General features: G+C 45.3%; 1 protein-coding gene across 25 annotated transcripts in view; it reads right to left on the reverse strand.

Annotated features, from left to right (window-relative positions):
• Positions 1 to 15,215, reverse strand: part of CEP192 (centrosomal protein 192) — a 133,506-nt gene that overhangs the window by 16,695 nt on the left and 101,596 nt on the right. For 24 of the 25 annotated variants that reach the window (XR_010152010.1, XM_063795899.1, XM_063795898.1 and 21 more), the window contains 6 exons: positions 12,715 to 12,893; positions 12,089 to 12,212; positions 8,783 to 8,888; positions 7,851 to 8,058; positions 4,774 to 4,853; positions 3,285 to 3,380 (listed from right to left, as the gene is read on the reverse strand). Coding sequence is in view for 24 of the 25 variants with exons in the window: in XM_063795899.1 (XP_063651969.1) it covers positions 3,285 to 3,380; positions 4,774 to 4,853; positions 7,851 to 8,058; positions 8,783 to 8,888; positions 12,089 to 12,212; positions 12,715 to 12,893 (793 nt within the window). In the remaining variant the exon portion in view is untranslated. Of the gene's footprint in view, positions 1 to 3,284; positions 3,381 to 4,380; positions 4,490 to 4,773; positions 4,854 to 7,850; positions 8,059 to 8,782; positions 8,889 to 12,088; positions 12,213 to 12,714; positions 12,894 to 15,215 lie in introns of those variants that run through there. The other variant, XM_063795908.1, reaches the window with a different exon arrangement.

Consider the following 15,215-nt stretch of genomic DNA (forward strand, 5'->3'; position numbering starts at 1 on the left):
TGCTGTGCAGAAGCTCTTTAGTTTAATTAGGTCCCATTTGTCAATTTTTGTGTTTTTTTATTACAATTGCTTTGGAGAATTTAGTCATACATTCTTTCCCAAGAATAATGTCCAAAATGGTGTTTCCTAAGTTTCCCTCTAGGATTCTTAAAGTTTGAGGTCTTATGTTCAAATATTTAATCCACCTTGAGTTAATTTTTATACATGGTGAAAGGCAGGGGTCCAGTTTCATTCCTCTCCATATGGTTAGCCAGCTATTCCAGTACTACTTATTGAATAAGGAGTCCTTTCCCCATTGCTTATTTTTGTTGACTTTGTTGAAGATCAGATGGCTGTAGGTTTGTGGCTTTATTTCTGGGTTCTCTATTCTGTTCCATTGGTTTATATGTCTGTTTTTGTTTTGCTACCATGCTGTTATGGTTACTGTAGCCTTATAGTTTTTTTTTTTTTTTGGAGATACTATCTTTATTTCTAATCGCTTTAACTCATTATGAGTTGAAATTAATTTGGAAACAATTATTTTTTAATAAACAAAGTCAGTATCACAGTGCTGTTTGCTCCATTTGAAAACAAACGTCTCTGGATCTCCATAGGAAAAATAAAAACAATTCAATTGGAGGTTACCTAAAACTAGTCCTTGTCATTCAGAATAGCTTCAGGCTGCTCACATCATACATACCTTGGGCATATGCTGAAGAGAAAACAAAAAATCATGGAGAGATTAATTTAGGTACATTATTCTGATAATTCCTAGCAAAGGACAGCCACTTTTGTCTTCCGTGTCCTCTAAGCCTTTTTAGGAACTGATAGTTTGGAGCTAATGAAAACCAAGCTTTCAGATTTCTGAGTCTCATTTAGACAGTCAGTAGACTGTCAGCCCAGAGAGGGACATCAAGTGCTTTCCAAAAACATTCTTTAGTATGAGGTTGTGGATTTGACTATGTTAGAGAGATTGTGAAAACTGAATACAGGAATTTGCTTATTTATTTTATTAAAAAATTTTTTTGAGACAAGGTCTCACTGTATTGCTCAGCCTGGCTCAAACTCCTGACCTTAAGTGTTCCTCCTGCCTCAGCCTCTTGAGTAGCTAAGACTAGAGTCATGCGCCACAGCACCCAACTCTGGAATTAATTTTAAATCCAACTTTGCTACCTGATTGTATGACCTTTGGCAAAATGCTCGCTTAGTTTAAGCCTTACTACCTGTAAAATGGGAATGTGTACCTTTATGAAGATTAAATCTATATATGTACACACACACACACAACATCTGTTACATGGCAGACACTGCGTTAATAATACAGTAGGTAATATTACTGTTAATCGGAGTAGTATTACAGTTTCTTGTGTCTTGCTGGTGTATTTTCCTCAGTGACAGACAGAAAAGATCCAAAGAAAAGGAAACCCAGATAATTTTGGCTACAGTGGATGTTTTATAATAAGCTGTTTTTAAACTACATCTTGTCATATTTAAGCAACGTAGTCAATCATACAATATGATCCCTAAAATTTGTGGGGTGTGGTTGTAGTTGAGGGTTGTGTGGGAGATGATGATGGTAGTTGTCAGTGGTGGTGGTGGTGGTGGTAGCTGTGTGGGGTGTGGTTGTAATTGAACATTGTGCAGAAGATGACCGTAGTTGTAAGTGGGAGTAGTGGTGGTGGTGGTGGTGGTGGTGGTGGTGGTGGTGGTGGTGGTACCTGTGTGGGGTATGGTTGTAGTTGAGGGTTGTGTGGGAAATGGTGACAGCAGTGGTGAGTGGTAGTGGTGGTGGTGGTAGCTGTGTGGGGTGTGGTTGTTATTGAGGGTTGTGTGGGAGATGGGGGAGGTAGTGGTGGTGGTGGTGGTGGTGGTGGTGGTAGGAAACGGTGATGGCAGTGGTGAGTAGTGGTGGTGGTGGTAGTTCTGTGGGGTGTGGTTGTAATTGAGGGTTGTGTGGGAAATGGTGATGGCAGTGGTGAGTGGCAGTAGTGGTGGTGATGGTGGTAGTAGCTGTGTGGGGTGTGGCTGTCACTGAACATTGTGCAGGAGATGATGGTAGTTGTGAGTGGGAGTGGTAGTGGTGGTGGTAGTTGTGTGGGGTGTTGTAGTTGAAGGTTGTATGGGAGACGGTGATGGTAGTGATGAGTGGTAGTAGTAATGGGGGATCATAGTTGTATATATTTGGTTGAGGTGTGGGAAAAATATGAGCAGAGGTAATTATTCTATAGTATAAAGTCAGGTAGCACGATGCCTCCAGATTTGTTCTTTTTGCTTAGGATTGCTTTTGTTATTCAGGCTGTTTTTTAGCTTCATATGAATTTTAGCATAGTTGTTTCCAGTTTTGTGAAAAATGACATTGGCAGTTTGATAGGAACAGCATTAACTGTAGACTGCTTTGGGCCCAGCTGGGGTTTTGATTGGGACTGTGCTGAATATGTAGATCAATTTAGGGACTTAACAAGGTTAAGTCTTCTGATCTATTGACATGGGATGTCTTTCTTGTTGGGCTTCTTTTTGCAATACCGCCTCATACGCTGAACTTTATTTGAGCAATGTGCTTATCCCCTGTTCTTCTGCTTTGCTTCTGTTGTGGTTTGGGGAACGAACTAAACTACACTTGTAGAACTGTGTGTCTTTCCAAAAAAAGTGAGAAACCCTCTGAAAGCCTGTTATACAGACCCAGTAAAGTGCACAGTTTGCAACAACTGCTACAGCTATTTCAAGATTCTTTTATGGTCAGTTCTGAGTTCACAGCTACATTCTATAACTTACTTTAAGTCTGAATGTCTAATAAATGAGCCAGTAAGTTTCGGCAATTAGAATGAAAAAGTATATTGCTGAGGCCAAGTGAGTGATTAGTGTTATTAGGAGACATTTGAAGGGAATATGTCAGGTATAGAAATGAATTAACATTTAAGAGGGTCATAGTAGCTGGAGGGATCTGTCACCCATGAAGATATACTGTTGACTATGCCACAAATACCGAGCTGTTTTTGAGTAACGGCAGGTTTTTCTGGCTACGGCTGATAGATAAAACTCTCGTCTCCATCAGTGCAGTATGACTGTAAGCACTGGCAGTCTGTGGTCTTTACTGCTAAGTGTGCCGTTTTGTTTAGCTGACCACTTTTTCACACTAAGACTATCTGCTACAGCGCATTGTAAGTGAGGCAGACTCTTCTCTCGTGTGCAGACTGGCTCTGTGAGTAGCACTGCTCCAGGTGAAACAAGCTAAATGGGTGCAATCCAATGAGGCACTCCTGGACAATTTACATGATGTTCCTATGGAAAAAAATATCAAAACCTACTTTTTGGATCCCATGGCTTTCCAGCAGACCAGAAATAGGAGAACATCTGAATGCTGCATAGGTAGCTCTAAAAACATCTCCACTTTCATCAACTCCCTGCAAAGCAATCATTTAAACAAATTAAAAACCATAAAGCCAATGGATCAATCCCACAGAGACGCTATTACCTCTATGGCTGCGAAGAACACACCAACACACTTAGCAGTGGACAAGAAGAACACAAGGTATTCCCAAAATGGGAGTGCTACCTGACTGAGCTCTGCAGAAGGCCATCATGCTGACTCACATCACCAAAGGAGAGGTCACACAAGGCGACTTTTATCACTTCCCTGGCTATAGTGATCTTTATAGTGAGGCTCATAATGTCAAACAACTATCTTTTCCTCAAAGACTCTGAAGACCCTGTTGAATGTGCATTTTAATAACTTATGCAATACCAGTTTTTAATTTTTATCTATTTATTTTTTAAAGACAGGGTCTGGCTCTGTTGCCTAGGCTGGTGTGCAGTGGCGTAATCATAGCTCACTGCAGCCTCGACCTCCTGGGCTCAAGCGATCCTCCCACCTCAGCCTCCCAAGTAGTTTTTAATTTTTTCACAGTAGGTCCAGAAACTCTTTTTTGTACACATTTTGGTAGTATTATGGCTCAAAACTGTTACTATCACACAAAATACATGGCAGAGAGACCACAGTGTTCTAAACACCACCAATGACACACCCACTGAATTCAGGCGGTACCCTGGTGGAGACTACTGCCATAGATAGTAGGCTAGACTCACTGGCAAAGAGCGCTCAGCTCCGTTTCCTGCACCGCTGGCTGGGAACATACGACAGCACTCAGAACATGAGGGGAAAAGCCATGCATGTGCACATACAATGCTCAGAAATACAATGTTTACATATTTCTCAAAATAAAGTTATTTCAGATAAAATCAGGGCTAGGAGACAGCATTAAATGGAGCAAACATGTATTTCCACACATATTCTCTAATTTGATTCTCAAAACCACCTTGTGAAAAAGACTAGGCATATATCATCCTCATCTAAAGAGAAAACCAACTAAATGAATTGGTGGAACAAATAACCAGCAAGGCCAGGTGCAGCAGCTCACACCTGTAATCTCAGCACTTTGGGAGGCTGAGGTGGGAAGATTGCTTGAGGTCAGGAGATCGAGACCAGCCTGGGCAGTGTGGTGAGGCTCCATCTCTACAAAAAAACAAAAAGTTAGCTGGACATGGTGGTGCACACCTGTGGTCCCAGCCACATGGGAGGTTAAGGCAGGGGATTGCTTGAGCCTGGGAGGTTGAGGCTGCAGTGAGCAGTGTTCATACCACTGCACTCCAGCCTGGGCGACAGAGCAAGACTTTTTTGTCTCAGAAAACAAACAAGCAAATAACCAGTAATGTCAACCTATGCTCATAGTCAGTTTTTAGAACATCCTGGATAAAGTCTAAACATTAAAACGATTATCTGAGGCAGTCATGACTGACCTTGACATAAGGTGGCGCTAAAGATGACAGATGCCATTTCACGTCTGTGGTGCCATGATTCTCGAGTTCCAGACAGCTCTCTAAAAGGAACACATATATCATAACTCAAACTCGGAGAGACTGGAGAACAAGCAGATGACTGTGATAGGCCTAACTACCTCATACTGGGGTTAAAAAACCCCAATCATTAGATCCCTAAAGGAGTTCAACAAGAACCACAGTATTTTCTTAAAAAATCAGGTATGTCAGATATTCTCTTTTAGGTTTTATTACAAGTATAATGCAAAAATACCGAAGGGCTTATGCAGAGGAGCAATAAGATGATTTACATTTTTAAAGCGTTACAGACTGCTCTGTAAAAAAGAGACTGCAAGGCATTGAAGGGGACGAGGAAGCCCAGGTAAGTCAGGGCTGCAGCAGTTTGGCTATGAGATGATGCACAGGGTGACTGCCTCCAGCTTGGACAGTGGCAAAGGGGAGAAAAAGACATGCGCATGTGTGGCCTCTACTTTGAAGACAGGCTTCAAAGGACTTGCTGATGGACAGAGTGGCAGGAGGGAGGAAGAAGATAAATCAGAAATAACAACCAATGAACAGATAGTGGTGCCACTTACTGACATGAGGCTGAGCCTGGAGGAGGCGTAGGGCCTCTCTTGGGCATATCACATCTGATGTGCCCATGAGATGCCCACATGTGGAAGCCAAGCAGGCGCCGGGGTGTGATGCCTGGGCCCGAGCACATGGGAAGTCATGAGAGTCACAGGCTACAGGCCATCATCGCGCAGGAGAACACAGAGAGAAGGAAAGGCACAGGCAGGCTGGGCCGGGACCCTGCCAGTCTTTAGAAACCAGGGAGAGGAGTCAGCAAGGGATCCGAGCAGGAGCAGGTGAGGCAGGAAAACTTGAGCCCTGGCGCACAGCAGCTGCACGGAGAAGTCCTCCAAAGTGGAAGAGCAGTCGACAGTGCTGGGAGATCAAGTCAACCAAGACACAAAACGGACCCTGGATTTGGCACATGGAGCTCTTAAGTGACCTTCACAGGACGGGGTTCCGGGCATGAGGTGACAGCAGCCATGGCCTAAGGAAGTGAGGGCAGGGGGCTGCTGAGACAGGGGTAGCCACAAGGAAAGGGTGTGGGGGCCGAGGAAGATGCTTCTTAACCTGGTGCTGGTGGAGTGTACTGGGTGCTGGTGGAGACGAATCAACAAGGAGGGAGAAGCTGATGGCTCTGGAGCAAGAGGGGACCACAGGAAGCCCCCCGAGAGGCAAGAATGGACAGGCCTGGTTCCAGGCAGAGGGTTCATCTGTGATGGAAACAGAAGCCTTTCACTGAGTCTCAGGGCCTGTCTATCTTTCACGTGTAAGGCAAAGTCAAGAGTTAGGAAGAGTGACAGCAGGAGCAGGGGAGGTGGCAGGAGCTCCCAGAGGAAAGAAGGGCCCCCAGCTGTGGGGGGTGGCAGGAGCTGCAGGACACACACAGAGGAGCAGAGGCAGCAAAGCCTCATGTGGAGGGGCACCAGGAACCCCCAGCAGGGTGGAGTAGCTCCCTCCAGTGTGGTTTCACTGCAAGGGTGGAGGCAGGAGGAGCTAGGCTCCTGGGACAAGCCAGGGTTGGGATCTTGCCAGGCAGGAACAGACAGGGAGAGGAACACCCGGCAGTCATGGAAGCCTGTGGAACAGCAACTATAAGGACAGACTCAGGAGTCCAGAAGTGACAAGAGGAGAGGGGCATGGGCGGGCTGGGAGAGAGCACAAAACAGGCAGGGCCAGCAGGCAGGGGGTCTCAGGGAGGCCAGAGAACTGCTGTGAGCCCTCAGTGGGTGAGCTGAAGAGATGGGCGACAGTCAGCAAGTGCCAGGCTCAGAGCGGGGAGCTTCAGGGCTGAACAACAAGGTCCAGGAGGGAGACCATGGAAGCAGGAGGCTGAGGCTGGGGATAGACAAAATCAATGGAGAGGCAAGGAGCTAGAGGGCAGGTGAGAGATGCACCCATATCCTCTCTAACAGGTCCCCCGACAACACTGCTCATTTAGCCTGAGCCAGCAGTGAGGGAGACAGACAGGGACAAAAATAAATGATCGCAGGACTCTCGAGGAATGTGAGCAATACAGAGTGCCTAACAGACAACAAACACCATGCTAACTGCTGTACATATATCACCATTACTGAACACGAATGCTCCTCACGTCCCAGTAAACCCATCCTAAGTTGAAATTATCCTAAGTGGAAAATGCATTTAATCCACCTAACCTACCCTAAGCCGAGCCTGCCTTAAAAGTGCTGAGAACACCTACCTGAGCCCACAGTTGAGCAAATCCTCTAACACAAAGTTCATTTTATAACAAGGGGTTGAATATCTCATGTCATTTACTGAAGACAGTGCACTGCAGAATACAGTATCAGCTGTTCACCTTTGTGATCGCGGCTGACTAGAAGCTGTGGCTCAGGGCTGCCGCCACCCAGAATCACAAGAGGGTGCAGCACCCTGTGTCGCTCGCTACCCAGGGCAAGGTCAAAAATCAAAATACGATTTTCACTGAATGCACGTGGCTTTCACACCATCACCAGGTCAAAAAATGGTAAGTCAAGCCACTGTAAGTCAGGGTCTGCCCATACAGGAATTACTAAATTTATCCTTGAAGCCCTCTGTGGAAGAAGTTAATTCCAAAGGCCATTTTACAAATGGGGAAACTGAGCAAGTCTATTGGACCTGTCTGGAGCCTCAATGTCACGTGAGTAAGTGATGAAGCCAGGCTCCACCCACTGTCCTGTCTTCTTCATCTGCTAACTTATTAACAATTCTGGTCAAGGATCTGGTGACAGTTGCACAGGAAAGGTTCTGACCATCAAATAAAACCTAGGATTCCTGGAATACGCAGAGTTAGTAAATGCCAAGATTTCACATTTTAAGATTGTTCAGATCCCAAATCCAGCCCATCATTGAAATGACTGCTAATGACCGCTTTTCTCCTGAAGTAGGAGGAAATTTATATTTATCACCAACTTATGGCTAAGAATAAAGCATTAGACTCAATATATCAGCAGACATTTGAATTACATAATTTTGTGATACAATACCTGAAGTTTCACCAGGTTCTGTTGTAGGAAAAGTAATACTCTTGTTTCTTATTTCTACTTTTGTGGAAGGCGGTTTTGTCATTGGTTTAACCAAATGACTAACTGAAGGCTCAGATACTGGGGAAAGAATTCCAAATGGTTTGGAGGTCAAACGAGTTAAAAGTTCCACTTGAGTTAAATCTTCTCGAATTTGAACTTTCACAATTTTCTGAAATGAGCCAAATAAAGGGATAAGCTACAAACGTATCTATCATTTTAAACGAAACAATTCCATTTTTAAACCATGGTAGAGAAAAGAAATGCCAAACAAACAAAACATCAATAAATTTAGGAATTAAAGTTTATTTAGATCTCAAGGTAAATCTGTGACTCTATCTCCTCTCTCCCATTACCTTTGTTTTTAAAGCAAATTTCGAAAATCAGTAATCACTTCTAGGCTCCATTCTCCACACCCATTCCCCAAGAGAATTGTTCTGATCACTATGGAAAAATTCTATACCAATGCTCTAACTAGTTGGCCTCAGAATACAGATAATCATGCCTCGGTATCCATGGGGGAGATTAGTTCCAGGATCCCCTAAGGATGCTAAAATCCTCAATGCTCAAGTCCTGTATATAAAGTGACACAGTATTTGCACATAATCTACATACATCCTCCCATACACTTTAGATCATCTCTAGGGTACTTATAATAGCTAATGCAGTGTAAATGCTATGCAAACATTTGTTATACTGTATTTATTTGTATTACTTTTTCCCCAAATAATTTCAATCTGTGGTTGGTTGAATCCCTGGATGTGGAACCCACAAATATGAAGGGTCAAGTATGCTTTCATTTGATTTCTGAAATTAAGTGCTAATAAGGATTATAAAACTGAAGCTACAAACAGAATTGTCACTCAAAAAAAAAACCAAACCACTTTTAAAAGTACCTTCTGTCCATCGTCACAGTGTATATAGATCAAACCACTCCACGGGAACATTGACTGTTTTGTGGATAAGGAGGAATTAGGACTCACAAGAATTTGTAGTTTACTCCTTTAAAAAAAATTAATAAGAAAATTAAAAAGAGCCTGCATTTTAACAGCAGTAATCACAGGAGTTATAAATACTGTCTACCAGCCAATGGCCATTTCCTCACTGCTCAGGAAGAGCAGAGAACAGAGCTCACTCCCATGCGGCTCCCACATGGCTCCCACAAGTTCATCCCGCCTCCACCCGACTCAACGGGTTACAAGGAACTCACCAGCATGAACCCATGACGCAAGGGCAAAACTCATGCGAAAGCAAACCATGCCGCCCTCTCCCTCTCCCTCTCCCCCTCCCTCTCCCCACGGTCTCCCTCTGATGCCGAGCCGAAGCTGGACTGTACTGCTGCCATCTTGGCTCACTGCAACCTCCCTGCCTGATTCTCCTGCCTCAGCCTGCCGAGTGCCTGCGATTGCAGGCGTGCGCTGCCACGCCTGACTGGTTTTCGTATTTTTTTGGTGGAGATGGGGTTTCACTGTGTTGGCCGGGCTGGTCTCCAGCTCCTAACCACAAGTGATCTGCCAGCCTCGGCCTCCCGAGGTGCCGGGGTTGTAGACGGAGTCTCGTTCACTCAGTGCTCAATGGTGCCCAGGCTGGAGTGCAGTGGCGTGATCTCGGCTCGCTACAACCTCCACCTCCCAGCCGCCTGCCTTGGCCTCTCAAAGTGCCGAGATTGCAGCCTCTGCCCGGCCGCCACCCCGTCTGGGAAGTGAGGAGCGTCTCTGCCTGGCCGCCCATCATCTGGGATGTGAGGAGCCCCTCTGCCTGGCTGCCCAGTCTGGAAAGTGAGGAGCGTCTCTTCCCGGCCGCCATCCCATCTAGGAAGTGAGGAGCGTCTCTGCCCGGCCGCCCATCGTCTGAGATGTGGGGAGTGCCTCTGCTCCGCCGCCCAGTCTGGGATGTGAGGAGCGCCTCTGCCCGGCCACGACCCCATCTGGGAGGTGAGGAGCGTCTCTGCCCAGCCGCCCCGTCTGAGAAGTGAGGAGACCCTCCACCCGGCAGCCGCCCCGTCTGAGAAGTGAGGAGCCCCTCCGCCTGGCAGCCGCCCCATCTGAGAAGTGAGGAGCCCCTCCGCCCGGTAGCCGCCCCGTCTGGGAAGTGAGGAGTGTCTCCGCCCGGCAGCCACCCTGTCCGGGAGGGAGGTGGGGGTCAGCCCCCGCCAGGCCAGCCGCCCTGTCCAGGAGGGAGGTAGGGGGTCAGCCCCCGCCTGGCCAGCCGCCCCGTCCGGGAGGGAGGTCGGGAGTCAGCCCCCGCCTGGCCAGCCGCCCCGTCCGGGAGGTGAGGGGTGCCTCTGCCCGGCCGCCCCTACTGGGAAGTGAGGAGCCCCTCTGCCCGGCCACCACCCCGTCTGGGAGGTGTACCCAACAGCTCATCGAGAACGGGCCATGATGACAATGGCGGTTTTGTGGAATAGAAAAGGGGGAAAGGTGGGGAAAAGATTTGAGAAATCAGATGGTTGCTGTGTCTGTGTAGAAAGAAGTAGACATGGGAGGCTTTTCATTTTGTTCTGTACTAAGAAAAATTCTTCTGCCTTGGGATCCTGTTGATCTGTGACCTTACCCCCAACCCTGTGTTCTCTGAAACATGTGCTGTGTCCACTCAGGGTTAAATGGATTAAGGGCGGTGCAAGATGTGCTTTGTTAAACAGACGCTTGAAGGCAGCATGCTCGTTAAGAGTCATCACCACTCCCTAATCTCAAGTACCCAGGGACACAAACACTGCAGAAGGCCGCAGGGTCCTCTGCCTAGGAAAACCAGAGACCTTTGTTCACTTGTTTATCTGCTGACCTTCCCTCCACTATTGTCCTATGACCCTGCCAAATCCCCCTCTGCGAGAAACACCCAAGAATGATCAATAAAAAAAAATAATAATAGTTAAAAAAAAAAAAAAAGAAAGAAAACAAACCATGCCTTAGGAATACCATTTTAAAAGCAACTCACGGTAAAAACTTCTAGAGCAAAAGACCAAGACTACAAAAGCTCTGAGCCACGTGAGAATAAAGAAGAATGCAAGTACAGCATGGGGAGAATGAAGCAGTTGCAGAGGAAACTGGAAAAAAGGGTCGGGGAGATGGAGAAGAAATGAAGAAAAAAACGTGTTTCTGTATGACCCGGCTGCTTATATTTTCTGGGCTCAATATTCTCTTCAAGAACCAGGGGATGCCAGAGAAGAGTTTAAAAGTGGACAATGGGATCAGATTTGATTTTAAAGAAATCACCAGACTGAAAAGCTGTTTCAGTACACATTTCAAAAATGAAAGGGCAAGATTGTCTTCCCCTGCTAAACCCATGGGGCTACAGAAAAAGCGGGCTGTGAGGAACCTGTTCTACCATTAGCTGAAAGGGTGTGTGGCACATGAGAAACACTTGCTGCATGCCAAACTGACTGCTCTGGTCCCAGCAACGCTCTCTGGAGTGTCCCTGACCATGCCTCAGCTAAAAGTCTCAGTCAAGTAAACTCTCCTAAAATTTTAGCATATCATTTTGCAAAAACTAAATAAACTTCATGTTGTCTTTCTGCAAAGTTGCTAATCCCAGATATAAAGGAACGTGCAGATGTGGGAGTCATGTGCTGGCCAGATGAAGTCCTGAAAAGCTGCAGAACTGTGGCTTTCCCACCTATCAACAACCAGGCTGTGGACAGAGGGCAGCCAGCTGTGTATAAATGGCTGGCCCCAAAAGACTTCCTTCTGTCCTAGAATATTCTACATAGAAAACAGTAAGCAAGGTTATGGCTCATACATACTAAAATTGAGGAAGCTTTGTCTGAAAAACATCATTCAGAAAAAGCCAGCAGAACACACAACCCAAACCAAGGTAAGAAATGGCAGAAGTGTTTGGGCTCGGGACACATCGCGACCCCTCATCCCATGTCCAGTTGCATTCCTTGCTTTGTGATTTCATGGGCAGTCTTAAGAAGGAAACGCTCTGAAGTCTTCCATACCAGGGACTCTGTTCCACCTCAAATGTGTGTGTCCCTTTACCCTCCTGGGTGACAGCATAACCAGCTGTGTGCAGATCTCTGCTCCACTAGACCGCCTACCACTTGAACTCACAGCTGACCTGCAGAACCATGCACGTGCTTTGTGCAGAGTCAGCACGGTGCAAAATTTAACTGGATAAACTACAATGACGTATTATTTGATCTTTAGAAAGTCACCAAGCCAGCACCTAAGTAACAAGCAGAGCAACACAGAAGTCAGACTTACTCTGGCGCGACACATCCATGCTGCGGCGTGACTGTGAGGCAATGCGCTGGCCAGCACAGCTCAAATCTCAGTAACCTCACAGAGTTATTCACAATCTGGAAACGTCCAGTTTTTGCCATGTCACCTATTTTGTCAGATACATAAAATGTTACTTACATTTAACAACAGTGAAAAAGACAAATATTAACAACTAATAAACCAGAACCCTAAATAGATATACAAGTATGCTACTGCTTTCTCAACTGCTCAATTATAGAAATTTCCAATCCTTGGTAGTAAACAAAGAGGAAAAAGGAATCCTGGAAATCGTCACTGCTTGGTCTTAACTTACGCACACACCCACGTAGCAGATTCACTCTACTCTGAACCAATGCTGTATCTCTGTGGGCAGAGGTGTGGCTCTGCCATTGGGGAACTGGGAGCCTCGTTGAGGAGTGTGGCCCTGGGACAAGGACTCTGCTCTAGGCAAGTCTGAGTGGGGTCTCCAACAGTGGAAGCAGGGCCAGGGCAAGTCACAGCTCAATTTGCAGGAGCCCATGTGTGTCTTGGATAGGCCATGGGCACAAAGGGAGTGCAGGCCCGGACGCCAGAACACACCTCTGAGGTGTCACAGTTGACATACTCACAAGGAGAAGGAGCTACCAGAATCAAGTGCTCGGGTAGGACAGTCCACGGCTCTTCGGAGGCCAGTTGATCCGGAGGCGGGCGAGCCGCCTGTGAGAGAAGAGGAGAACCCTGAGGACCTTTGACTGGTAAAACATCCAAAGAGACGTTGCCACAATGTTTCCCAGAAGCTCCCAAGTCGCTAAAAAATTATTTAAAAATGAAAAAGTTAGACATGAAGAAAGAGACTGAGAAGTTAAAAATGATAAAAGGCCAGATTGTATCACATATTTTTATATTCTTCATAAATCTAAAAACATTAAGACAAAGTTAAAAGTGAGTTATCAGGTATTTTTTAGTGAATAAAAGTTATTCATATTGTGTATAGTTTACAATGTGTACAGGATGGGTGTGGTGGATCATGCCTATAATCCCAGCACTTTGGGAGGCCGAGGTGGGAGGATTGCTTAAGGCTAGGAGTTTGAGAACAGCCTGGGCAACATAGCAAGACACCACCTCTACAAAAAGAAAAAAGAAAAATTAGCTGGGAGTGGTGGCAGGTGTCTGTAGTCCCAGCTACCAGGAAGGCCGAGGCAGGAGAATTACTTGAGGCCAGGAGTCCAACCTGGGCTACACAATGAAACCCTGTCTTTTAAAAAAATACGTAAAGTATAGGGGTGACAGGGGTGGGTGGTGGCACTGGGACTTGCAGGGAACACTCAGCCAGTCTGCGTCAGCAGCACTGGGCTCAGGGAGACAGCCGTGCAATGGGAAGATTAGTTAAAAAATAGGGGGATTAAGTAAAAATGTAAATATATTGAAGATAATGGGGCTAGGGTTCGAGTACTGGAGAAAAGGGTATAAATGTGGAAAGGCACTGTGGTGTTAGATTAGAATTGGAGGCTTCACAGTAAGCTCATTTAACATATTTATAAACAGAAGTAAATACAGAAGTGTGTGGATTTGTACATTAGTCCACGTTTCCTGGGTCTGTCCACAGGGAGGGCCTAGAAGCAAGGATACCTCAACAGCATGAGCACACCTAGTGCCTGCACCCTGGTTTCTAACACCATTCTCTACTCTCAGCTTCTGAGAGAAATGGTTATTCCAGGGTGGGGCAGGGAAAGTATACGATGAGCCTAAACATCCTGCTGTGCCAATGGGTAAGAAAGTGCGCAAAGAAGGACGGGGGACCTATCAAAAGGATCAGAAGCCAGAATGCAATGCAGGACCAAATAACGACAGTGAAGGATCAACACTGCACCCAGAGTCCACTCCAATATCAGTGAATAATTACATGAAAGGGCCAAAAGCAAACCTCTTCCTCATAGTAAAGAGCCAATTAATAAATGCAGAAAGATGGAATTAGAAATCACCCTTTGGTAACCATGATGAAAATAATTCAGGCAACAAGCATCAATGGATGCTCACAGTTTGATGAGGAACAAGATAATCATGATCTTTAAAGAACTCCCTCTTAAGATATTCATTAGTTTTACAGTGGAGAAATATGGCAGGCACCATTTTAAACTAAGTGATGAAAATAGTATTAGTGATAGGACAAATCAGCATTGTACGCTGCCTGAGAAGATGCACCGAGAAAACAAACAGCATCATTCCTACCAAAAGTGTGAAAATTGAATCTGCAAACTGAAATTGCGGGATATTTTACAAAGTAACTGGCCTGGACTCCATAAAAACATCAAGGTCATTGGTAAGAAAGGGTTAGCAATTGGCCTGCAATCTATTTTCTCCTTTTTACCATGGAATGCTCAAGAAAAAAGAAAGGTGATTTGGTGAAATCTCCCGGTGATCTTGCTAATGACAGATCTCCTAGCACACACACTAATGTCCTTATCTATGGAATGCTTTTTGCAAGATGTATCTGCTCTGTCTAGAATTATTTGTGGTAAAGAAACCTGAAGCTTCTGATTTTATGGGATGCAGTTATTTGAAAAATTACCACATAAGTTATGTAATTACCAAAGTGCAAAACAGAACTTTCATGCTCAATATAGCTCTTCCTTTCGGGTAAGCCATGTAGCACATGCACAATTTAGAGACCTTGTGTCAAATTTGAACAAGAGCTCAAGTATTAATGCTGCCAAAAGGACCTAGGAAGTGCCACTGCCAGTCCCAGACTTCTCCAGGCTTCACCTAAAATTACTAGTAAGCTTAATTCTGGATGAAGTCTTTGATTCTGTGGATCTGATACAATAATTGAACCTTCTGTATCATCTCAGTCAGGAAAGATAAGGAAAGGCTAAGGAACTCTATTCTGAAAGAGAGTAAGCAGATAGGATAACCAAATGCATCATGTGATGTTAGATTACACTCCGGACCAGAGAGGAAGCAGCAAAGAGGAAGGTTATTTTTGTTGTTGTTTTGTCATTTAACTATAACATAAAGGACATTATTGGAACAAACAATAACATGTGGATGGAACCTGTGGACTAAATGATTGTAGTGTATTGCTATTAAATGTCCTAATTTGGATGAGTTTTCCATGGCTATGCAGGAGAGT

This window comes from Pan troglodytes, chromosome 17 (genome assembly GCF_028858775.2).
Source record: "Pan troglodytes isolate AG18354 chromosome 17, NHGRI_mPanTro3-v2.0_pri, whole genome shotgun sequence".
Taxonomy (NCBI): Eukaryota; Metazoa; Chordata; class Mammalia; order Primates; family Hominidae; genus Pan; species Pan troglodytes.